Raw genomic sequence first — 26065 nt, 5'->3', positions numbered from 1 at the left:
CTGGTCGCAGGGGCTGAGACATCCCTAAAAATAATCACCGACCAGATGAGCACTGAGCTCCTCAATACGGAGTTTGTTCACAGAATCGCTGCTTAGCAGCAGTTGTTCGAAAGGCAAGAAGTACAAGCCTGGAAATGCTCAAGCCTGGAGCTGGGGCTGGCACTTTCCCAACTCCCGGCCTCCAGGGCTGTGGCCATTTTAGTTGTCAGGCGATGGGGCAGGGGCGGGTCATCAGCCTCGTTTGATAGCTCCCAGGTGCCCACACCGCAGGGGGACACAGCCTCGAGGCTGCGCCACCGTGGGGCTGCTCCCTTCCCTCCCAAGTAAGAGTGACGGAGTCTTGACCCGTCACCCACACGTGCGGTGCCCACGAGGCCTGGCAGCAAGTCCCTGGTTGTCTCACTGAGTCCGGTTTGGCCTTGCGTTGCTTTTTCAGCCTCACTACTAACTTTGATAACAATGTGATAATGGGCACTAGCCATTTAGACAAAGAAAATGAACAAATCTTAGACTTCTGGTTTCACCTGCAAAAGCACATCTCACAAGTGTGATGGGAGACTACTGGGTGGTAACTGGTTCATGAGTCATTTATAATTACTGATGGTTTATCTCCCTCACATAACCTTTACACAGAGTATCTTTCTGTTAGATTAATGAAAAACATCAATCAGCATAGGTACCTTCAATATTATCTCAAAAGCTTCCTTTATTTCCTTCGACAGAACCCAAGTAAATGTTCTTAATAGGCTTTAATCACTAGATCTGAACTGGCCGTCCCTAAAGCCATCACAAGCCCACATGCCCACACAGAGCCACTCAGCCCCTTCACCTGCCAGGTGCCCGTCCAGCAGGTGGGGCTGCAGGGCACAGGCGGCTGCGACGGGACTCGCTGAGCCACTGAGAGAAGGAGCCGGTCAGGACAGGCCTGCCTCCTAACAACGGCCCACAGCCTGTTGTGCTGGGCCCCAGGCAAGGGGTTCCCAGATCTGGACGCCCAGATCACCTGAGAGTGTTTCACAGACAGACACCCGGGCTGGGCGCCACCCCAGACCTCCGCAGCGGACCCTCCACTTAAAAAACATGTCAAGGGCAGTTCTGATGCAGGAGGTCCACGGACAGGCATTTGAGCCACTCTGACTAGTTGACAGGCAGCTGAACAGCTACCCAGCTGGCGGTCGCTAGCTCCATGTAAAGTCACAGCACAAACAGCTTCTCTGAAACGGAGGCTCCCTGCACCAGCAGGGTGGGCGTGAGGAATCTGGACCTGAATAAGTAAAGAGGTACTTCCCCGAGCGTGTTCTCCAGACCAGAGTCTACAGCACGTTAATAGGTGTCCAATTGGTCAGTTTGGAAAACAATGAACAGTTCTCAGAGCCTTCATCATGCTAACTTGTGCTGTAACCTTCTCGAAGTGGGCAGAATCTATGGTGCAGCACTTTTCAACCTCCCTGCTCTGCTCCCCTTCTGGATGGCGGCCCTCCTAGTGGGGGACGGGGTTGATTAGAACACTCCCCAGGAAACACTAAATTACAAACAAAGGTGTTCTGGGAACCAAGCCAGGAAGGACTGATCAGGGATTAGTCTAACCCTTTCCATAGCTATCTTTCAATAATCATGAAAATAGAGCCTAAAGGAGAGAGGTATTTCCTCTCCGAGCACATGTCCTGGTATCAGTTTGTAGCCACAGAGGTGGCAGTGGGACATGGAATCAGACCACTTCATGTTTTCTCTTGAGGGCCGCGAGGATGGGGCCGCCATGCCCACTCCCAGGCTCCACCCACTGTCCCATCCCCTCCACAGCTCAGGAGCACAGAGGACATACCATTGACGATCCGGGCCACCCGCCACAGCCGGAGCAGAATCAGCAGCCCGAGAGCCTCAAACGCGTGTTCCTGGAACAGGAGGACGATGTCGAGGATGAAGGAAACCACCACAACGATGGCGTCCAGGATTTCAAACTTGTGGTGAAAGAACTCCAAGCGGAAGACAAATATTTTAAAGGTGATTTCCATCATAAAAAAGGTCAAGATGGCAAGGCTCATGTAATGGAACACCTGAAAGGGACAAGGAGGCACCATGAGAGCAGACCCAGGCTGGTCGCACGGACGAGCTGGCTTTGAGTGCACCTGCCTGGTCACCAGAGAGAGAATCCATTCGTTTGACCCATCCCGAATTCCTGCCAGCACCAGGCACTGTTCTCAGGCTGGGAACGCAGCTGGGAACAGCACTGACATTGCTCTCTGAAGGGCAGTGGGGCAAAGGCAGAATCAAAACATCCAGCACACCCTTTGGCCCAGCAGTTCCACTGCTAGGAATTTATCCTACAGCTAAGCTCACACGGGCACAAAGGATATTTACTGCAGCATCATTCGCAGAACAAAAGAGTTTCTACGTTGTTTGTAGAGCAATAAAAATGTCCATTAGACTAGGGCACTTGTTAAATGCGTTACGGTACCTCCACGTGTTGCGCTGCGCAGTTCAGAAGACTAGAAATGATCACCAAGGTGGATGGTAAGTGAAGAGAGTTCCCTGATCTTGATTTAAGAATGCTGATCTTCGCTAAAGTAACCATTTCCACTTTGGGACAAGGTAAGTACAAAGTAAGCTGGGACAAGATCCTGGGCTGGAAAGCAAGGAAATGCTCAAAGGCCATGGAGTCATGTCACAAGGACAAGGCAGTCAGCTCAAAGAGGCTCCCAGCGACCAGATCTGGGACAGTTTGAATAGCAAAGAGAATGACTATGATTGTAATACACTCAATATCAAAAAAGGAAATCCACGAGTCCACAGCGATACACACACTTGCACACACGGAACAAAAGGAACATGTTTTATAAACGAATACCGGCTACTAGATGTAGAAGGAAAGAAAGAATTAGAAATCACCAGCTTGCAGCCCCCTGTGTATTCACTGACTCACACAGTGATCATTAGTGGATGAAACGGGGGAAGAAGAAATTTGCATGATACTGAAGTGGCCCTGGGCAGATTATTTATAACTGCAAAGGGAAAAGAGCCCCTGGCCAGTGGAGCAGCTCAGCATTTAGTACCTTAACCAAGTGATCCACCAGAGTATCACTAGTAGTGGGCCCCTGGCCCAGTATGCCACCATACCGGGCCACGCACTGCCCTCTGGGTGGAGATCTGGGACAGCCTCAGGCAGTAACTGAATCAGGGAGTAAATGGTGGGCACATCCCCTAAAAGGCTCCAGCACAGGGACCACGTCAGAATGTTGACAGGAGAAACAGCTTGTCTTCCTGTTGAGATGGGAAGGTATCATTCTCCTGGGCGGACCCTCTCCCTAGAATCAGTGACACACGCCAGCTCTGCCATCTAAGACAGCTCAAGATTCAGGCCACTGAGTGACCAGAGGAGGTGTCCTGCTTGTAGTAAATGCGTGTCTATAACTGGGAAAGGAAGACGTTTGCTCCGCTCTGTGACTGAAAGCACCCAATGAAACTACTCTCAGATAAGGCCTGGTTACTCCAAGGCAGGTGCCGTCTGCCCCACTCTGCCCACCCTGAGTGCAGGTAACAGAAGTGAATTGTACAAAAGGGCCGCTGACACCCTACCCGGGCCGCATAGTTATTCCTGTCGGGCTGGATGATCTTCAGGTCCAGAACGAGCTCAGCGAGCACCAGGAGGGCGTCCAGAACCACCAGGCAGATGATGATAACCTGTGGACCAACGGAAGGAGCAAGAAATCATGAGACCTAAACAGGGATCCTCATTCCATCTTTAAGGGCTGGAGACATCTGAGTGAAACCACTGGGGAAAGATGCCAAGGATGGGAGGTCACTGCCCACAGCCCAAGCGCCTAGAAACCACGATGCTGAGTGAGAGAAGCCAAATGCAGAAGACCACGTATATGATCCCATTTATATGAAATGTCCAGAATAGGCAAATCTACAGAGGCAGAAAGATTAGTGTCTGTCGACAGCTGGGGCACTGGGGGTTAATAGTTTAACAGGTACCGGATCTCCTGTTGCAGTGACAGAAGTGTTCTGGAACTAGACAGTGGTGATGGTTACACAACACTGTGAATGTACTAAATGCCACTGGATTATTCACCTTAAATGATTATGGTATGTGAATCTTGCCTCAATTTAAAAAAGTGAGAGACCCAAAGTCACAAAACTACAATGCCACAGTCCTAGCCCTGGCCTCTGCGACTGAATCCCTCAGGCCCTGAACTTGCCACTCCACAAGGCAGCAGCAGTTCTGAGGGGAGCCACATCACAGAGGAAAATGCTGAGAATTCGAGAGAGCTGGTTAATTCCAAATCCTCTCCTGGAAGACGGCCGTGCTGTGCAGCAGATACAGTGGCTCCGGTCCTGGGCCGGCTCCTGGCTCCCCCATTAGCCTGGACCTTGGGCCCCGCTCTCGATAGTGCTGAGCCTCGGCGTTAACTCTGAGCTTCGGTGTCCTTCCGGGGAAAACAGGGTTGGCTGCATTTTGCACCCCAGAGTGACAGCGGGAGCATCACATGAGACGACGTGTGAGGAGTGCTTAGCACAGGGCCCAGGCACAGTGAGCAGGTAATAAAAGCGAGGTCCTGACCTTCGTGGTTATCCTCCGCTGGCCCAGCTACCCTGTCCAGCCGTGGTTTCCACAGAGGCCTGACTCACCCCAAGTTCTCTCTCTAGGTTGGCTGTACCATCCCATGTGAGAAGTGACAATGACAGCAGTTAACTATATATATATATCATGTCACTTTGGCCACCCTGAACCATGGGAATAGGTGGAAACTGCATCCAAGAAGGGGATTCCAGAATCTTCCTGTATGCTGATTATATTGGCAGAGATCAAACCCCTGAACCCTTGTCCCCTATTCCAAAGTGGCGTCCCTACTTCCACTCTGAGCCCCTCAACAAATCTGGTCGTGTCACCCCCTCCCCATCCCCACTCAGAACCTTCGATGGCTGCCCACTGCCCGCTGCCCACAGACAGACTTTCAGTGCCTCCTCTCCCTCTACTGGATACACACAAGCCACGTGGACCCTTCTCAATTCCTCCCTCCGGCCCTCTGCAAACATGGCCTCTCTGCCTGGGAAGCGCCTCCCCTGCATCCACAGAGTTCACTCCTGCCCAGCCTTCAGGTGTCAGGTCAAATGTCACCTCCCGACCCTAGATCAGGTCTCCCCCAGCCCCTGGGATCTCTCAGAGCCCCCTAACTTTGTTCCCCTGCAGAGAGCTTCTCTCCTCTTGTAACCAGCCTCTGTCTGATTTCTGGAAGGCCCGCCTCTCTGCAGAGCATCAAGTGAGGGCAGGGACGTGTCCACCATGCCTGGTGCTGTACCCCCGGCCCCTAGGAGGTGCTAAGACGGGATTGTTGAGTGAATGAATAAACAAACATCTCTACTCTGCTTTCCCCCAAGCCACGTGGCCTGGTGGGCCCAGTCAGGAGGGGGGCCTCCCGAGGGCTCCCCTTGCAGCTGGAAGAAAGCTAGCTCCTTCCTTCTGCTCCTGAAATTGAGGGTTTGGGATTTCAACCTCAACAACTTAATACCACGTTTCCTCTCCTGTCAGAGCCACAGAGGAAAGCTCCGAGCTGCCAGCAGTGCTGGGTTGTCTGGCCTGCTTTGTTGTCTAAGCCACACGAGAGCACAAAAACAAAACAAAACAAAATAATTTCCTTTTCTTCTATTTTACCCTGGAACAAAGTCAGTGATGAGAGAGGCAAGGGGTGCTTCTCTGCTTCCAGAAGGGCCATCGGCTCTTGGGAGGGACCAGGTTATTGTGGCCGAGGACGACACGTGCAGCAGGGGCCCCGAGTGGCGCTGTGCAGGGCCTGGGCTGATGCGGAGCTGCGTGCTTGCTTAATCTCCCCGAGCCTCGGAACGTGCTTGCAGACACCTGCTGGCCCACCTCGGGGCCGCGAGTGGGGCTCAGACGGGGCTGGCCAGACTCAGCCTGCATCTGTCCTTCAAAGTGGGACGATGCTGGGGGCGACACTGAACCCTGCAGGAAGTCCCAGTCCCTTTGCTGCTCTTTCAAGCCTGCGCCTCCCCTCATGTTCTCCCCACAACCACACCTGGAGGTTAAGCCAGGCAGATATTTTTGGCCTCACTTCACAAAATGAGAGACTGGAGCACCCTGTCTGTGAGGCATGGGACCCTCTTAGCCAGGCCCTGAGTGTTTGCTGAATGCATGCAGGAATGTTTTATCTGCCTCCAATGCTTACCCTTTAATTTACTTTGTGTGTGTGGTAAAATTGGTATAACATTTACCATTTTAACTATTCTAAAATTGGTATAAACTTCAGTGGCATTAAGCACATTCACAAAGTTGCACAACCATCACCACTACATAGTTCTAGAAAATTGTCATTACCCTACATGGAAGCTCGGTACCCATCAGGCAGTCACCCCCTTCCTCCCTCCCTCCAGCCTGTGGTAACCACCAGTCTGCTGTCTCCGTGGATTTGTGTATTCTAGACATTTCATATAATTGGATTATAAGATGGGTGGCCGTTTGTGTCTGGCTTCCTACACTCAGCATGACGTCGTCAAGGTTCATCCACCTTGTAGCCCGTGTCAGTGCTTCCTTCCTTTTCGTGGCTGAGTTTGGAGAGATCACGTTTTGTTTATCCATTCATCAGGTGATGAACCCCTGACTTTTGGATTAGCACTTATTTCACCCCTGATGACACAGGACCCGCCCGCCATGCCCAATGGTGTATGGGGCGCGGGGGCGCGTGGCGAGTGAATGAGGTGGTGGCGGAGGTGGCCCCACCCAGCCTCGTGACTCTTGGCTGACAGCTCTGCCCCACCCCGGGCATCTCCGGCCTCTGCCCACCTACCTGAAACCTGTGGGCGCTAAAGAGCTTCCTCAAAGTGGTCCTGAAGTCTAGGCGGGGCCTGGGCGTGGGGACAGGGGTGGCAGCCGGGTCAGCAGCTCTGCCCTCCTCGCTTGCCGCCGCCGGCGCTGAAGGCGGCTGCTCCTCCTCGTCCTCCTCGTCCTCTTCATTCTCCCACTTCGTGTAGTTGATGTTCCAGGCATGGTAGTCGTCCCCGACGACGGTGAAGTGCTTCAGGAACTTGCTCATCCTCTCAGCGGGAGGCACCCTGGCCCTGCGGGTGACGGCCTGAAGGGAGGGGACAGAGAACGAGCGCTCAGGCGGGACCACTGGGACCTCACGTCACTCTGATGGGGAGCGGGGCCCTCCCACCCTGGGCCACGGGGGGGATGGGGGGGAAGACAGTCCCAGCGCTCAGAGCACTGTGCAAGCAGACCGTGAGGTCACAGTGGTTTCTTGCGAGTGTATTTTTGGAATCCAGGGTCTCGGGGCTGGTGAGGCAACAGGAAACCCCAGACTCCATCAGGCCTATCACTGCGGTCTGACTGGCAGTCACCAACAAAAGAGGTACTGCAGCCCCGTCGCAAAATACCCACCACAGGCCCACGTGTAAATGCCGGAAGCGAGGCTCATGGTTCAGAGACATCACTACCTAAAAACCCCGAGGTGAGAGTTGGTAGGGTGGGGAGAGGGAAAAGGCAAAAGTAAAAGTACCAGGGTTTCACAGAAAAGTGAAGACCCGCCACCCCGCTTTCACGTCACAGATCAGTCCTTGAAAGGTGAGCGCCAAGTGGATTTTTCCTACATTCTGCCAGTGCTGTTTTAAATATATTCAGGACAGTTGTTTAAAGACCAATAACTTCAAAGCAAAAAAGCTAGTAATCCATCCTGCCCACCCCTCTTTGCTCAATTTATCCTACCAGACATCAGTTTAGAAAGTTCAATAATGAAAACTTTCAGGAATGGGGACAAGAATAGGCAGTATGATCAGTGTGACAGGAAAAGAGAGCCCAAAACAGACCCAGGACCCTGTGGGAACCTGGATGTGATGATGATGACAGTCCAGGTCAGTGGAGAAAGGCTGGAGAGGTTAGAACATCTGGCTTTTCCAATAAGGGAAGAAGAAAAGGATTCCTATCTCATAACACACACAGAATACATTTCAGTGGCATTAACCTATATAAACGTGTTTTTAAAAACTTTAAACATCTTAGAATAAAATACAGACAAGTATTTTCATGACCTCAGAACTGGGAAAGAGTGCTTAAAGAAGACACAACACATAGAAGAAATGGATAGAGTTAACTCATCAAAGCCAAAAAATCTCTCTCTCACTCTGTCTTACACACACACACACACACACACAAAGTTAAGACACACCACAGACTGGGAGTAAATATTTGTGATATATTTAATAGACAAAGATTTAGTGTCTAGCACATATAAAGAAACCCTACCAGAAAAGGACAACTCCACAGAAAATTAGGTAATGAATATTAACAGGCAGGTCATATGAGAGGAAACCCAAATGGCTAAGACACTCAACTTCACTAATATTCAGGAAAATGTGAATTGAAGTAACAATTACACACCTTTTCATTCCTGAGATTGGCAATAATTTTAAAGTCTATAAAAGCAAATATTGGTGAAGATGTGAAGCAATGGGGGCCTTTTAAACCCTGAAGACAGGAATAGACACTGGCACCACCATTTGTGGAAGCACTCTGGCATTGTTCTGTCAAGTTGAAGTTGTGCATATCAATAATCTAGTAATTTCACCCTGGACAGGCCTCAAAGAGAAACTCTCTGCATGTGCTCAAATCAGTGGCATTTTAAGAATGTTTACTGCAAATGTTCACCTAAATGGTAGGAGAGAGAGGAATGAATTTTCTCTATTTGTGTGATGGAATACTATACAGCAGGTAACACAAATTAACAAAGTCTCTATATAATCACTGACAACACCCAAGTGTACCCTCTAGCAGTACTGAACACAGTAGATCACTCCCTTTCTTCAAAATCTTCCTTCATTGGCTTCTAGGATTCCACAGACTTCTGGTTTTCCTCCTACCTCAATGGCTGCAAAATGTTACCATATACTGTTTTTGGAATGTGAGCATACATATATAAAAGAATGAGATTTCTGCTTCTCACCGTGAGAGAGTAACTTTATTAGTATAAAAAACTATTTCAGTTAGAGCAACTGCCATAAAACCAACGATACCAGTTACAGTAACTTCCATAAAACTGGATAAAATATTTGAAATTTACTGTGATCCCTGAGAGAAGAGAAACAGATAAGGTGGGCCCCACAATCACCCTGGCTTTCTGCCTGGAGGTACTTTCTGGACTGTGGAGGCAAAGATGATAGTTCAGGGCTACTGAACCTCCCTTCCTCGGGAATTTGCACGGCAAGGTACCAGAGAAAAGGAAGCATTGCCAAGAAAGAACTCCAAAAATCGGACTTTGGCTGAGTCCTAAACTTCTCATGTGCAGAGCAAGAATCCATGAGGCAAAGCAAAATATAACTTTCAGGGAGAAAACAAAAACAAAAAAGCAAAACTCTACTCTTGCTGAACTGTGAGCTGAACTGCCAGAGATTATGCAGGGCTGGGTTGGGAGGCCTGTAAATTCCAAATAGCTAGAGTAAAGCAATCTCACTGAACACGCTGAGCATCAGCAGCAAGTCCAGAAAAGTCACGCCTTATAAGCAGACCTACTTTAGCCCTCCAGTCAGGATTACCTTAGACTTGTCCCAACTAAGCTCAAAAATGAGACTTTTAAAAAAGATCAAGATAATCTCAAAGTAAATTAAACTCCTGTTGGAACAAAACTCAATTCTCCATTGGAGAAGACAGCAAAATACCCTAAACAACATAAAATTCATAATGTCCAGCATGTGATAAAAAAAAATTACTAGACAGATAAGTAAGCAAAATAATGTGGCCATAGCCAGTAGAAAAATCAGCTTATGAGCTCAAAACAGAGAGAGATAATGGAATTGGCCAACAAAGACTTGAAAATAGCTATTACAAATATGTTCAAGGATTTCAAGGAAAACATGAACTTAATGAGGGAACAAATGGAGAATCTCAATAGAGAAATGGCGGCTATAAAAAATACCCAAATGGATACTCAAGAATTGAAAAATACACACATGAGATGAAAAATCACTAGATGGGCTTAACGGCTGATTAGATGCTGCAGGATAAAAGATTGGTGAACTTAAAGATGAAAAAGAGACAATATCCAGTGGAAGCATGGAGAGGAAAAAGGCTGGGGGCCGGAGAAGGAACAGAGCCTTAGGGACAATGTTAGTGGCCTAATACACATGTACCTGGAAAGCCAAAAGGAGATGAGAGATTAGAGAAAATATTTGGAGAAATAATGGCTGGAAAAAATTTCCAAATTTGATGGAAAAATATACACATGTAGATCTAAGAGTCTGTGTCCCAGAGTATCATGTGCCACCTGACCTAGAGCAGAAGCCTGTCAAGTGCCTGATGGCTGAGAGCACTGGTGCCCTGTCTCCTGGGCCAGCCCCCCAATTACTGGGCTCCCAGGGCCAGGCCCGCAGCTAACCTGAAGCTCTCTGGGTGCTACGGGCCTCACCTGGCAGATGGAAACCTCCTGTACTAGTTCTTAGCATGGTAGAGCCTCAGGGTGCTTTGCAAAAACCACATTCACATTTTACACAAAAAAGGAAATTTTCTTTTTAAAACTTTGGGTCCAGTAAAGAAGCAACTTTCAGTAGTTTGGGATGAAAATATTTATGGCACCCAGCAGAGCAGAAAACAACTCTGGTTTTAAGTCAAGAATCTGTCATGCCGGAAGCAGATGAGTTCCAGAAAGGGGCAAAGATAGAGCTGATCATGAAAATGTTGTGGGCCTTGGCAACTTTACCACCCAGCCTGGACTCTCAGCTCTCAGGACCACCCCACCCTGCCTGGGTGGACTGAAGGGCTGACTCCGTGAGTTACCTGGGGCACCAGCCTCGGAGCCTGGCCTGGAGCAGCCCCTCTGTAAGCACCGGCTGGTATTATTTCTCAACAACAAAAATCCTCACCTCCACTCCTCCGACCCCATCGCCGTCTGTGGGTACTTCACACTTCTCTGGTTACTGGCCCGCTGCTGGCCTCTACAAGCCCAGATTATTAAGTGACAGGGACTGATAGATGCCCTTTGTGCCTGAAGCTAGATGGAGCTGTTTCTGTTCCTTGTGAACTGGAGACTCTAGAGTCCCATCTCTCCATTCACCCCCCCACCCCCCCCACCCCTGTCTCCATCTCTGCTGCAGTAACCCTTGCTGTCCCACTACATCCTGTCACTGCTCTCTCTGGGGTCACCTTTCCGTACCAAACCCCAGGACTGCAGTTCCCACCTGGACTGTACTGCATCCTCTCACACCGCGGACTTGGTTCTTGGTTTTTCTCCCCTCTCTGGCCGCCCTTCCTGTCCCATGTCCCTGCCCCCATGCCATGTGGAGTCCGTGAGTCCCCAGCCCTGAGCTTCTCTTGGCACAGGGCGACTCTTTCCCTTTGGTGGTCCCTGCACACGTGTGTTCTTGATGCTGCTCAGTGCGAATCAGTCTCCAGCCTGCTGTCTGATAGCCTGCCAGGCCATTAGTTTGCTGTGACCCAAAATGAACTAATTTCTTATCTTTTCCCCTAAATCCACTCCTCCTTCCATGTTCCCCTAGGGCACTGGCATCATATCCACTCGGCTGCCCAAGAACTACAGCTCATCCTTGGCTCCTCTCTCTTCCTCAAGCCTGTCAATCTCACTTCCTAAATATCACTCATACTGCACCGTCTCTTCTCTGTCTGACTCCCTCCTACCACTGTCACCTCTTGCAAGGACGCCAGCACCAGCCTCTGAGCTTTCCTCCACCTGGCGGTGGCCAGGGTCTCCTTTCTGCAGGGCTGGTCTGGCTGAGTCCCTGCTCTCGCCCACTCTCCCCTTCCCATTACCTTCAGTATCCCCCACCCTCACCCCCTGCCAGCCACTGCCTTCAGGACAAAGTCCAAGCTCGCTCAGTCTCCCCAGGCCCTGGTCTCCTCCCCCAGCCTCTGCCCGCCACACTCCAGTTACAACTGCACTGGGGTTCTAGAACCAGCTGCGCTCTCTCTTGCTTCCAGGACTTTGCCGGCCTGTCCCCACTGCCTGGAATACCCTTCCTGATCTCACCCGCGTGCTCCTTCCGGTCTTACAGACACCTAGATTTTACCTCCCCTGGGAGGCCGCCCGCTGGTGAGGGCGCTTCCTCTCTCCCCATCGAGCCACTCGCTAACGAGCACTGTGACAGCCCGGTGCTGTCTGCCTCCTGCCCTGGTCTGTGCTCGCTCGGAGGGCAGACGCTCTTCCTCCCTCAGTTACAGGGAGGGGCTCAATATATATTTAATAAATGAATTAGCAACAAAACGTCAAAGGTAAAAGCATCACCTACTTCTCTTTTACATATGACAGGTATTACACCAGAAAAATTACTACCTGGGAGAGATGAGAAAAACAGACCTAGAACTGAAGGAGAGAAAATGTTCTCGTGTCTATTTTTACAGGCTCTGAAGCTGCCACCTGTGGGAGGGGAAAGTCCCTATCTCTTGGTCATCCAACAATCACAGGAAAGGGTACTTTTAAGAAATTCAGCCACCTCCTGATTCCCAGGGCCCAGTGTTCCTTCAGCCCCCATTTCCCGGTTCCCTCCCAGAGCCTGCTTCTGGGGACTAGGTGTGCTTACTCACCAACAGCCCCGCCCCTGCGCGCTGACCTGACACAACAGCAGTGACGTCTATTATTACTGATCATGTATTATTTGTTACATTAGCACACTGCTAAGCTCCACGTTCCTTACATGTACTATTTCATTTTAATTCCTAACAACCCTCTGAGGTCGAGGCCATTATTTTGGGTCTAGGGGGAGAAAGGTGACTTACCTGCCCAAAGTCACACACTCAGAAAATGGCAGAGCCAGGCTCTGCCCCTGGGCTGGACGACCCGGAGCCCCCGTGTTAGACAGAACATGTGGCCAAGAAACAGCCGGGCAGCGGTGACTAGAGATTTACCTGCGGGGAGTGTGGAGTGGGTTGAGGTGTGGCTGCCCCCCAAAATTCACGTCCACCTGAAACCTCAGAATGTGAGCTCGCTTGGAATATACGGCTTTGCCAGGGTCATTAGCTAAAGGTCTTGCGATAAAACCATCCCAGACTTAGGGTAGGCCCCCAATGCAGTGACCGGTGTCCTTATGAGAAGAGGAGAGGACACGCAGAGGAGGTGGCCACGAGAAGACGGAGGCAGGGCCTGGAGGGGTGCATGGCAATCCAAGGAGTGCCAAGGACTGCTAGCAACCACCAGAAGCTGGGAGAAAGAGCTGGAACAGATCCTCCCTCCGAGCCTTCAGAGGGACCAACCCTGCCAATACCCTGATTTTAGACCTCTGGACTTCAGAACTGAGAGAAGAAATTTCTGTTGTGTTAAGCCGCCCGTCGGCGGTCACGTGTTACGGCAGCCCCAGGAAGCTACTACAGAGGGGCTGTGCCTTCAGCCAAGGTGGCCACAGACCACGTGCTCTCTCTCCCCCTGTATCTTGGTGGGCCACACATCCACCCTGACTCCTGGGAGGAAGCAGGTTCCTCTGAAGGTCACAAAACCACCCAGACTGTTTCTGCAGCCAATCCCAGAAGGAGTTGCTGCTTGCTCACAGCTTACAGGACACCCTCAGCCCCCCTTGCTCTCACCTGATGCTGGTAACAATCCTGAGGAGTCGGCAGGGCAGAGAGGGGCAGGCTCTCCACTCTACAGAAGGGGAAACTGAGGTTTGGGGAGGAGAGACCGACTGCCCAAAGTCACCTGCTGTGGCAGGTTGTCAGGTGGAGGGAGGGAGGCACTCCTCTCTACTGCCTGGTGGGCGTGGAAATGGGTAAGCCCTCCTTAGGAGAGCACTGGGGCAGCTTCTTTCATCTTTTGAAAATACATTTAAGTCTCTCCAATGTGCCAGGCATGAGAGCAAACAGGGGATCAGCCTTCAATCAGCTTCTATCAAAATTTTAAATGTCCCTATTGTTTGACCTGATAAGGGACTCACACAAGAGCACAAAGCCGCTTGGTGTTACCACACCCCAAACTGGAAACAACCTCAAGGGCCACGGTTACGTACGCTGCGGGACACTACACAGCTGTTAAGAGCGCAGTAAGTCAGCGTAGCTCCAAGTACTGACACAGAAAGGGGTCCTTGATCTATAGTCAAGTAAAAGCCAGCATATTACAGACCAGAATGTATCCTAATTCCATTTTTGTTAGATACAGATGAAATCAACAACCCATACCAAAAGGTTACCTCTAGGGAGGGGCCGGGATTGGGGTGGAGGATGAAGAGAGACTTGCAATTTTTTTTTTTCTATTAAGTTCAACCATAAGACATAGCCATTTTAGGGGTGAGATCCAGCCTGCAAAGAATGAAGTATTTGGAGGCAGGGGGCAGGAGAGAGGAAGAATTTATACACACACACACACACACATACACATACATACATACAACTATATATCCAACATATATGTAAGTGGATCCCTGAATGAGAAAACCAAAACAATGGAACAGAATAGTTCAAGATAAAATTCAAGACAACTTTCCTGAAATCAAGAATTTTGAAAAAATTACCATTTTTGTAGGTTAAAATTGGTAGACACTGACAATTTCCTATGGTTCAACCTAATTACACCTGTTTGTTGTTTTAATTTCTTACATTGAGAACTTGTTCACATACATTTTTAAAAACAAAGAAACGTAAGTAAGTAGCAAAGCTGGCACATGAGCTCAAGTCTGCTAGCCTCGTTCCTTCCAAGGCGCTCTGTCAACAGGGGAAAACATGGCAGAAAAGATGGCTTTTTAAAGCAACAAGAATGATGATACTGAAAGAGTTAGAATCAAGGTTCTGAGATGCAACCCTCCCTTCCTTATAAAGGGAAACTGAGATCTTGCAACAAGGCAACCGCCACCAGCCAGCAGACAGTTCGCAGACTCACATCTGGGTCTCTTGTCTTCTGGGTCTAGGGCAGAGAAGTTGTCTCCGATCCCTGCCTTCCCTCCCCCTCCACTACAGCCCACCCATCACTAAGCCCTGTGCGTTTTAGCACCTAAATGACCCTTGAATCCACCGCCGACTTTTCCAACCTCTGCCAACACCTCCACCAGCTCCCGCTTTTACTTGGAGGAGGTACCAGCTCCTCAGTGTTCTCCCAGCAGCCTGAGAGTGCTTCTCGGAACACAATCACATCACTCCTTGTGCAGAAAAGGTCTGAGGTTGCTGCCCTCAGAAAGGCCTGCTTAGCCCTTGGCTGGCATCCCCGAGCCTGGATTTGGGAAGGGTTCCCACCTGGTAAGAACAGCGCACTGTGCCTGGGCGGTTTATAAAGACAATGTAGTTTATGTTGAACGCCTGCTGTCCTCTGGGGAGTCTGGGATTTTGAGTGCCTGGAATTTTGGCCCATGTGACCAGCCCCCAAATAAAAACAAGCTTTCCTAATAGATGGCGTTTCACATGTGTTGTCATAACTTGTTGCTGGAGGAATTAAGCAAGTCCCACGTGACTCCACTGGGAGAGGATTCTGGAAGCCTGTGCCTGGTTTCCCCTGGACTTCACCTTATGCACCTTTTTTCCGTGTCCTGTGCTGATTTTTCTTTGTAAAAATCTTAGTCATGAGTGGAACTGTGTGCTTAGTCCTATGAGCCCTCCTAGCAGATCACTGAAGCTGGGGTGATCTTGGGAACCCCTAACCCAAAACTCTTCTTTGGCTTCCCATTGATCTTAAAAGACCCAAGTGCTTTCCAGATACCCACACCTGTTCTGCACACCGTGGCCTCTGCCTACCCATCTGACCTCACCTGTCACCACTTTCTCTGCTTTGGCCACAATGTCTCCATTCGGCCCTTCGTTCTCAACAGGTTCCTTCAACCACAGGGCCTTTGCACATGTGATTTCCTCCGCCTGGAATGCCCCCTCCTCTTCTACCTTGTCATTTTTGTTTTCCTCCTTCAGGTCTCCCTCAAGCATCCCAGCTTCACGAAGCTGAATGTGTACCTTCCCTGTTGCATTCATGCATGGCCCATGTGCCTTCCCAGTTGAGATGGATTCACCAGTTTGTGTAATGGAGTCTGTTACCTCCCCCACTCCCCACTCCCCATTAGGGCAGAGACCTGGGGTAGGGGGTGCGGTTCCTGCTCATGCCATATCCTCCATATCCTACGTGCCTGGAAAACATACCTGGAGGGTGGAGCAAATCCCTCGAGCAAACCTCTCCTCTCGGGGGACTCATGTACTGCAGCGGCTCACAGACTCTAGCACCGCCCCCCGCCCAGGCCCCGGGGGTTTGTGTTCTGAGGAATGCCTATTTTTTAAATCAGGGAAGTCTTTAAATAAGCGTAGCAGCTTTTCCTTCTCTAGGGTGGGGAGGAAGTTTGAGGTTCACGAAAATAACCACCACGACAGCTGACTAGCTGGGGTGGGCGGGGCTGCTTATCGGCCAAGGAGCCCACCTGGCAGCTCCAGTGCCCCCAGAGATGTAGTCTCCAACTCTTCTCTCCTCTTCCTATAGGGTCAGAACCCTTCCTGTCTTGATAGAAGAGTCTGCCAGCCCGGCCAGGATCGTGGGGCTGGGAGGAGACGATGTGAGGAGTAACATTTAAGGTCGTGGGAACTGGTGACTGTAACTCTCCCCAGGGCACCTGCCATTTTCTGAGGTCTGGGCAAAGCATGGTAACAATTCCATGAGGTGGGGACTGAATCGTCTCATTTACAGATGAGGAAACTGGGAACAGAGAGGCCAAATGACTTGCCTCAGGTCAGACAGCCAGGAAGAAGCAAAGCTCAGATTCCAACCAGGTCGAAAAATGAGTAATCAGAAAATGCAGTAGTGAGAGCACTGACTTCTTGGTAAATTTCTTGGCCATCAAAAAGGCCTAAGTCTGGTGCATATGGCTAGTGGGAAAAATAAGATACAAAGTTGTCTGCAGTCTTTGATTCTAATTGTAAAGGACACAGAGAGTGAGATGGTAGCTAGGTAAATGATAAATCTGGTGTGCTGGGGTTATTATAAACTTATTTCCTTTTGCTCGAGTTTTCACAATAGTAATACTGAAATAGATTTTTTTTTTTTTTTGGCGGCGAGCACTTGTCCTTTAATTTGCATGTAAAATCAGTTTTATCTGGGCCAGATGCCTGGCCCAGAGCCCCTTCCCTGCTGCATGACCTCTCTGAACACTGCCCTGGCTCTGGCTCACAACTGCTGAAGGCCAGTGCTGCCCTGGGAGTTCGGCCCAGTGTTACTCAATAAGAAACACATTTTATACCCCGCCTCTTAGGATATGCTGATATATACACGTTCCATGTATTAACCAACACTCATGTTAATATGTGAGAGGCTTATGTTGTCCACTTTATTTCTTAAAAGGCTGACTGCAGCCCATTAATGGATTTCAGGAGTCACCAATGGGTTGAGTTTGAAAGACTCACACCAGGGTATAGTGGGGAGGCTATACCCCATCTATTTCCCTGGGGGAGAGAGATGCTGACTGTCAGAAAGGTGGCAGACCTGCCCAAAGCCTGTGAATCAGCCATGTTAACTGGGAAGCATAAGTCATGCTGCTATTTGTGTTACGAAAGCATAGAAAGGAAAAAAAAAACAGTCATCCAGCTAGAAATCAGGACCCAGCACCAGTGTGACTGAGTCATCTGGGCCATCCCCATCTCCCAGTGTCTTAGTGAGGCTTCAGTCGTGGAAAAGACGGGATAAACAGAGTTCAGGGCACCCCTATTTCCTGCCCTGCTGTGGTGCAGTCCTTGGAAGGAGGCCCAGTGCAGCCCCAGTTTAACCAATGGCTCTCAACCCTGGCTGTACATTGGAACCACCTGGAAGCTTAGAAAACCCCAATGCCTGGGTCTTAGGCCCAGAGATTGTGATTCAGTTGGTCTGGGGGTGGCCTGGGCACTGGGATCTCCCACGTGAAGTCAAGGTCAAGGACCAACATTGTAAAAGAACCCAGAGCCTCCAGACACTTTGTGAGAAATGTGCGAAGGGCCACAAGGATTTCTAAGTGTATCTGGCTCCCCGGATGTGGCTGGTGACATGCATCTTTATCTGTGATGAGGAACAGGTCAGCTGATGGGCTGAAAACTCAGTTTACCCTCGTGAGGGCATCACAGCTCCTGTATTTTTTAAGGGTCTGCTGTAGCCCAGCACCCTGCTGAGTGCTTTCCATGCACAACCTGTTTCTTCGTCACTGCTCTCATTTTACAGAAGAAGAAAGCGAAGGCGCAGAGAAGCGGGAAGGGGCAGGTGTCCACAGCTGCTGGGCCCTCTCTCAGCAGAGCTGAGACAGCAAGTCGGGTCTGAACGACAGCTAAAAACCCCACCAGTTACTCCTACAACACAGCTGTTTTCCTCCCTCAAACTAGAGGAGCCGGACAATTAAAAAGCTCTTAAAAGCAAACCTATTAAAACAATTTCTTGAAAACAAAACTAACTCCATCAGGGTAAATTACTAAAAGAAACTTGTTCTCTGAGTCAGTAAGAGGCTTATTTGCTCCAATTGGCCCTGGCCCAAACTTCCCCGGCTCCCCAACAACTGGGGCCAGCCCCTAGTATTAGCCTCTGTGCATGACAGACAGGCTCCCGCCCCCCAGGAGTCCCCTGAGATGGGTCCCTGGGTCTGCACCCCAATACCGCTTTCCCTGATGTTTCCGTGCCCCCACCCCCACCACCAGGACTTGTCCCTGCAGCTAGACCCCTGACTCGCCTGGGCCCCCCAGGTGTACCTGCCAGCATTCATCCTAGTGAGCAGACTTTTACCCCAGATCTATTTCAGTATCACTATTGTGAAAACACGAGCAAAAGGAAATAAGTTCATAATAACCCCAGCACACCAGATTTATCATTTACCTAGCTACCATCTCACTCTCTGTGTCCTTTACAATTAGAATCGAAGACTGCAGACAACTTTGTTATCTTATTTTTCCCACTAGGCATACGCGTGAAGCCTGTCTTACAATTGACCAGCATCAGGTCACATTACATCACAGTAAACGGTGGCACTTTTTCTTCTTCACAGCACATAAAATAATGGCGCGTCTACAATCAATGGTATCTCATGTGCTAAGAAACACGTACGTTTGGGTTTCTAAATTATGCTGTCAATTGTACAGTTTTCCTTTTTACGGGGTGTTTCCTTTCCCATAAGCGAGACGACCAGGTTTGACTACGAACATTTTCATGATTCTTAATACACACCGTCAAGGTTTTTTCCGGCACAGTCGTGTGGGTTGATCCAGCCCCTCTTGAGATGGAGTGAGGCGGTTTCACCACAGTATAACCGCTATCAGCATCTCCGCTTGCTTTTTTGGTTTGCCTAGTAGGGAGCTGTAAATGAAGGACACTGTTGCATTTGCCCCACCGTGAGGATTAACGGTAACTGGAACTCATGGAGCTCCCGTATTGAGTGGCAGACACTGAGCTTCCCATGTCTTATCAGGAATTTTCACAACATGGTCATCCTTTTGTTGGAAATGCCACCATATTTCATGAATGCCAAGATGAACATTTTCCCCATATTTCAACATTTCTGAAATCACAACTGGTGGCATGTTGTGTCATTGGCCACTTCCCCCCATCTCACATTGTAAACAGCTTTAAATCAGAAACACTCTTACAATTTTACAAAGGAGCCACCAATGTGATGAAATGCAAGATCCCCATCATCACCCTCCCATGGTCCTGCCGACCAGCACATTTGCTTCCCAGACTCTGCCCCCATCACCCTGCTGCTACTCTGAGCTTCTGGCACCGCCCTGACCAGGTCCCCACCACCTCCAAGTGAACAGCTAAAATTGAAAGCCAACACTTCCTCTCCACCTTGTCCTCCCACCCTTCACAACCCATGTCTCCCCAAATCCAACAAGCCTGCGTCCCAGAGATCAAGGACAGCATTTATCAGTCCTGCTCTGGATGGCCGCATGATACCAGAAGCAGAACATTCGCTTTGGAGTTAGACCAGGATGAAATCCCATTTTTGCCACTTCCTACCTGCGTGATCTTGAGCAAGTAGCTTTATTTCTCTGTGCCCAAGTATCTTTATAAAATAAGTGGTGGGGAAAAGCCCCTTATGGGCTCAGTACTGGCCTAGCATTCTGAGACCACTGTCTCCCTGACTCCTCCTGACGAGCCTTCAGGAACAGGGGTGATAAGGAACTTTCCCCCATTTTCAGATAAAGAAACTGAAGCTCAGGGAGGCGAAGGGCCTGGCCGCATGACACGAGGCTGTGAAAATGCAGAGCTGGCATCTGAGTAGACCGATTCCGGCTATCAGGTTAGCTTGAGGTTCTGTGAATGCCTTCAATAGCTTTCACCTTTGCGACTTTAAACACTTCGGTCAGGCAGGAGCACCCAGAACAGGTGTTTCCCTTCTATCCTGTTAGAAATACCAAACGGAACTATCTTCTCAGGGCTGGGAGGTCCTTTAATGCTGCTAGTCCACCAGAATCAATTTACCTTTTCATTCCAGGTGGCCATGTTCCTGTCGTCTCCAGCTCTGGAAAAAAAGGAAACATTTGTCCACATCTGTCGTACTGCCATCATTTGTCTCAGTATATGTTTTGCAAAACACTTTCTTTTTTTTTCTCAAAAAAAAAATTTGTTTTAATGCAGTTACTGGGGATTGAACCCAGGACCTTAGTGCACGCTAAGCATGTGCTCTACCACTGAGCTATACCCTCCCCCTGCAAAACACTTTCTTACAAGTTATTTTCAACTTGCTTAAGTTAACATTGTCTGAAAATGGCAAGTGTATGTAGGACATACATCCTGAGTATACACCCCAAAGAATTAAAAACAGGCACTCAAGCAAACACATGTACACGAATATTCACAGACAAAAAGTGGAAACAACCTGTGTCCATTAACATGAATGGATAAATAAAAGATGTCATATCCACACAATGGAACGTTATCCAGCCATAAAAAGAGATAGGTACTTTTGCAATATATATGAACATCTAATCATTATGTTGTACACCTGAAACTAATGTTGTATGTCAATTATACCCCAATAAAAAATAAAAAAAGATACGAAGTACCGATTCATGCTACAGCATGAATGAACCTCTAAAACATTATGCTAAGTGAAAGAAGCCAGATACAAAATGTCACGTATGACATGGCTCCACTGATGTGTAACATCCAGAATATGCAAATCTGCACAGACAGAAGCAGACTGGTGGTGTCCAGGGACTAGGGGGAGAGGGGAATGAGAAGTGACCACCTAATGGGGACAGGGTTTCCTTTTTAGGTGATGAAAATGTTCTGGAACTAGACAGAGGTGGTAGTTACTACACTTCAGAGGTGGCAGGGACTACATCAGAAATGTATTAAATGACATCAAATTGCTCATTTTAAAAGTTAATAACGTTATGTGAATTTCACCCCAATTAAAAAGAACCAGACTGAAAAAAAAAAAAAAAAAAAAGAACCAGACAGACATGTTAGTGTCGAGACTGCCCTGGAAAGAAGCAAAAAATCTAAACGTCAACCAACAGGGGTCTGGTCGAGTCAGTTACGGCACATCCGCACAGTGGGAGACCCCAGTGCTGTTAAATCTTCAAATGCGGAGGAGGAAAGAGGTAACTAACAAGCTCCCCCATCACATTATAGCATAATGTGTACAGTATGATCCCATCTATATAAAAAGATTATATGTGCATTTTTTTATAAGTTTGTAAGGATATAGCCAAACTCTTCACAGTGGTTACTGCTGGAGAAAATGGGAGTAATTTGGGGGTAGAGTGGGTATCTTCCTTCTCTTCGCTTCTGGAAGGTCTGAACTTCTACAATGACTATATGTTACCTCTTAAAACTTATTTTTAATGCTGGCAGGCAACCTATGTAGTAAAAAATTTAAATAATACAAAAAGATAAACTATGACAAGTAAGTCTTCTCTTTTACTTGTCTTTCCCAGAAACAGTCACTCCTACCAGTTTTCCACGTAACCTTCGGGGATATTCTAGGTCTTCCCAACCACATCCATATTTATTCTTTTTTCCCCCCCTTAAACAAATGTGAGCCCACACACTGTTCCGAACCTTGCTTATTTCCCTTTAGGGGGTGGTAGGCTGAATAACGCCTCCCGCCAGAGATGTATATGTCCTAATTCCCGAAACCTGTGAGTATGTCACTTTACGTGGCAAAAAGGACTTGCAGGTGTGGTTAAACTAAGGACTCCAAGATGGGGGATTATCCAGGTGGGCCCAGCATGATCAGAAGGGTCTTGACAAGTAGAGCAGGGGAATCAGGAGGCTATACAACCACAGAAGCAGAGGCTGGAGTCAGAGAGATTGGAAGAGGTTGTGCTGCTCAAACATGGAGAGATGGGGTCACAGTCCAAGGAGTAAGGGTAGCCTTTAGGAGCCGGTAAAGGCAAAGAAACAGATTCTCCCTAGAGAATCTCCCGAAGCAATACAGCCCTGCCAACAACTTGATCTTGGCGCACCAAGACTGATTTTAGAGATGTGAACTGTGAGATAAGTTAATGTTGTTTTTAAGCCATCAGATTTGCGATCATTTGTTACAGCAGCCACAGGAGTCTAATACAGTATCCCAGAGATGGTTCCACTTCAGTGTGTTCTAGATTAAGTGTTCCAATGAATAACCTTACACACCATGTTACTTTTATAATTTAAAAAAAATTACCATTTTGCGGGGGTGGGTATAGCTTAGTGGTAGAGTGCACGCTTAGCGTGCACAAGGTCCTGGGTTCAATCCCCAGTACTTTCATTTTTTTAAAAGTCTAATTATCATTTTGAAAAAATGATATCATTTTGATAAATTAAAATTATCATTTTGAAAAAAATTATCATTTTGAAAAAAATATTCACAAAGGCTTAAGAAAAAATGAGTTCTTTCTCTCCCCATAGTACCAGGCTCAGGGCACAAGGGACTCTCACAGTTTCTTGCTGGTTGACTGGCAGAGCAGCTCCTGCAACCAGCAGAGTTCACCTTGGTGTGTTCCTGTTCCAGCCCCCGAGGGCCCTCACCCTGCCCTCACGAGATGGGCTCAAGTGGAACCACCACCACAAGTGAAGGTGAAGGGGAAAATGAGGGTGCCCTGGAGCTCTCCCTCCTCCACAAGACAGGAAACAGAACTGGCCCATGCATAGAAAAACACCCAGATTCACTAATTCAAGCAACGGAAAATTTAAACCTGCCACGACCTCCCCATGAAACTAGACAAAACAAAAATGTAAAAACCCAGTGCTTCCGGGGCTGAAGGAAAACTCGCACACAATGCTGGGGATACTTTTTCCTAAGCAGTCACCTGGTAATAAGTGGCATGTGCCTTCAGGATGATCATACCCTTGACTTGAACACATCAGTTTGGGAACCATAACTTAAAAATCATTTGAAAGCATTAAAAAAAAAAAGGTGCCATTTGGACCACAATGTTTAAAAGCAAAGTTGGATATTATGGCCAGAACCTCGAAACAGCCTATCAACCTCACTTTAGGGAAAAGCTGAGTAAGGCCGAGGGAGGAATGATAATTCTGTGGTCTATGCAGAAATGTAGAAAGAAGGCTGTTAAGCAATGAAAGGCAGAACCCTGATGGTTGCACACACTGCCTGCAACTGTACAAGATTATCAGAACCTTTCCTCTGTGCAAGGCTGAGTTCTGGAGAATCCAAAGTGAAGAGGCAAGACAAAGGTTAGAGCCCAGGTAGGCTGACGTTGTAGCCAAGAAACACCCAAGCAAGGCAATATCACCCAGAATTTAAAACAGAAATGCAATAGAAGACAGGCAAGAGTGGTTCCTGCAGGGGGGTGTAAACAGGGAAGGCTTCTGAATAGGTGACTTTTACGGTGGTCTCTGAATTACGAGGAGGTACGTCACAAGAAGATGTCAGGGAAGAGTATTCCCGGGAGCAGAAGGGCATGGGCACAGGCCTGAGGGTGCAGAGGATTCAGTATGGCTAAGGAAGGAAGAGGAGGCCGGTGTGGCTGCACTGGGCAGTGGAGTGAGGAGGGGGACAGGTCAGGACCCGACCGTGCAGAGAGCTTGGCAGACAGAGCTGAGGGCCTGGGGGCCGCGACCAGATTCAAAACAGGCTGAGGGGTGAGCTTGCTGCTGGTCTAGCTGCTGGGGATGAGGAGAGGAGCAGAAAATGCCAGGCTTCCTCCTTCTTGCTAAACCAGTGGTGAGGGAGGGCTTGGGGGCTACAGGGTAGTTCTGGAATTATGCAAGCTTCAGCCCAAAGATTTTCAAAACCCTGCCCCTAACAGCCTTTCCCTGGGAGGCAGAGAGGGAGGAGCTGCCGCCCCCAGCATGAGTCTTACTCAGGAAGCTTCCAGCCACTGGTAGGGCTGTCAGAAATACTGCATCTCTCAGATAGCTGACTGACCTGAGGCTGAAGGACAGAGAAGTGCTTTCAGACGGGCAGGGGAGCGGACAGAGGGGGGCACAGCTTGGGTCAGGCATGGGGCCAGGCCTTCGCGCCAACCACCTCATTTAGCCGTCCCGGCATTCCTGAGGCAGTTACCATGCTTAACTCCAAGGTTAAGGATAAACCACGGAAACAGATAAAGAAACTGAGGCAGGGAGAATGGAAGTCCCTACAAGAGGCCCCTGTGACCAGTTGGGGTGCTGGCTGCAGGCCTGGGAGTTCCTGGACGGCGCTGCCCTGCTCTCCCTTCTCTGTCCTGGAGTTTAACCTGGCACCAACCGACCTTCTCCTTCCTTGGCGCTCCCTGCCCAGGTGAAGGATTTGCTGCCCTGGAGGTTCTCCCCGCAGGGACCAGCAGGCTGGGCCTCCTCCCAGTATTCCCAGCAGTTTTCTCCATGCAGTCCCCCTGGGGGCCCAGGGAGGGCAGGGCAGGCACGCTGAGTAAGAGGACTTAGGGGTTCACACCCACCTGGGCGTCTGGCTCTGTCTCCTTCAGCTGTGTGATCCCTGGCGAGTGGTTTGGCCTCTTTGAGTCTTGGTTTCTTCACCTGGAAGAGGGAGACAAGGATGGAACCCACCTCACCTGCTGCGGCTGCTACAGGCATGTGACGAAGTGAAGGCACCTGGCCCAGGCAAACACTCCGTATCAAAGGGTAGTTCTTATCAACATTCCCGTTTTCAAGGGGCGACACACGAGGGGCTTCCCTCCCGGGTCCTGCGGTCCTATCTCCTGTCCACTGGACTCTAGTGCCCCGGGGGCCAGGCAGGGGTCCCCGGGTTATCCCTGCCCAACCGTGGGGGCCCAAGCTGAAGAACGCTAGAACCGAGGGCAACCGGGGCCGCCTGGGACCCCGAGGGGCCCCCGGCAGGCTCGGGCTGCGAACGCTCCGAGAAGGCGGCCCGCGCCCCGGCCGGCCCCGGAGCACTCACCCTGCGCCCGGCCCGCCCCGCGGCCACCGCAGCAACTGCGCGCCCGGCGCCCGCGCGCCCCGCGCCCCGCGCCCGCCCCTTCCCCGCCCCCGCCCGGCGCCCGCCCTCCGACTCAGCGGGCGGCCGGTCCCCGGGCCCCCGCTCTTGCCTGTCCGTCAGTCTCCCTGTTGGTCTCTAGCTTCCCCCAACCCGGCCTCCGCCCGCTCCGCAGGCCCGAGCCCGGCCTGGGCCTCCCGCAGCCCCGCAGATGGACAAAGGTCCCGCTCGTGGGAGCCAATCGCGAATCACGAGAATCCTGGCCCCGGCGACCCTAGGAGAAGGGGTGGGAGGAGGGAACCACTTCCTTCCTCCGACGGGATGAACTGGGAGCAGGTCCACCCTCCTCCCCACCACACACAGTCGGGACAGAAGGGCTGGCTCCTGCTCCCTGCCCTCTCCCCCAAGCACCCGCACCGACAACACTTGATTACTTAAGGGTGGCCCCGAGGGGCCTTACTGTCCCCTGTACAGTGTCTGCAGTGCACGAGGTGTATGGTGGGCAGATTGCCCTAAGGAGGTGGCTAACCTGGAAGGTGCCAGGACACCCCTAGACAGGGGGATGAGGCTGGATGTGCCGGGCTGTAGGGCTGGTATTGGAATGAGGGAGGAGCCTTCCTTCCTGGAGATGGAGCATACCCCTACTCAGGCCACCTCCTACTCTCCCCCCAGGCCCAGCTGTAATGTCCCTCCCCTGTGGGCCCTCCCTTGCCCAAGCTTCCTGGGAACTCTGTTCATACCTCATGTCTGGCACTGTCCGTGCTGGAATCAGTTATGCCATTAGCCTCCATCTACCCCAAAAGACCACTTGTCCCAAACTTTC

At 49.9% G+C, this 26065-nt stretch overlaps 1 protein-coding gene across 4 annotated transcripts in view; it reads right to left on the bottom strand.

Moving 5' to 3' along the window:
* HVCN1 (hydrogen voltage gated channel 1) overlaps positions 1–25505 on the bottom strand; it is a 28049-nt gene extending 2544 nt beyond the window's left edge. The window contains exons 1-7 of one of the 4 annotated variants that reach the window (XM_031670089.2): positions 25355–25505; positions 24746–24824; positions 20337–20376; positions 19080–19208; positions 6804–7088; positions 3574–3678; positions 1823–2054 (exon numbers count right to left, since the gene is read on the bottom strand). In XM_031670089.2, the coding sequence (XP_031525949.1) occupies positions 1823–2054; positions 3574–3678; positions 6804–7088; positions 19080–19208; positions 20337–20357 (772 nt within the window). In that variant the 5' untranslated portion in view covers positions 20358–20376; positions 24746–24824; positions 25355–25505. Of the gene's footprint in view, positions 1–1822; positions 2055–3573; positions 3679–6803; positions 7089–19079; positions 19209–20336; positions 20377–24745; positions 24825–25206; positions 25264–25354 lie in introns of those variants that run through there. The other 3 variants (XM_031670090.2, XM_031670091.2, XM_031670092.2) reach the window with 3 other exon arrangements.
* Positions 25506–26065: the final 560 nt, after the last annotated feature.

This window comes from Vicugna pacos, chromosome 32 (genome assembly GCF_048564905.1).
Source record: "Vicugna pacos chromosome 32, VicPac4, whole genome shotgun sequence".
In the NCBI taxonomy this organism is placed as follows: domain Eukaryota; kingdom Metazoa; phylum Chordata; class Mammalia; order Artiodactyla; family Camelidae; genus Vicugna; species Vicugna pacos.
Note: the sequence above shows the minus strand (reverse complement) of the source record. Positions and strands in the feature narration are given on the sequence as shown.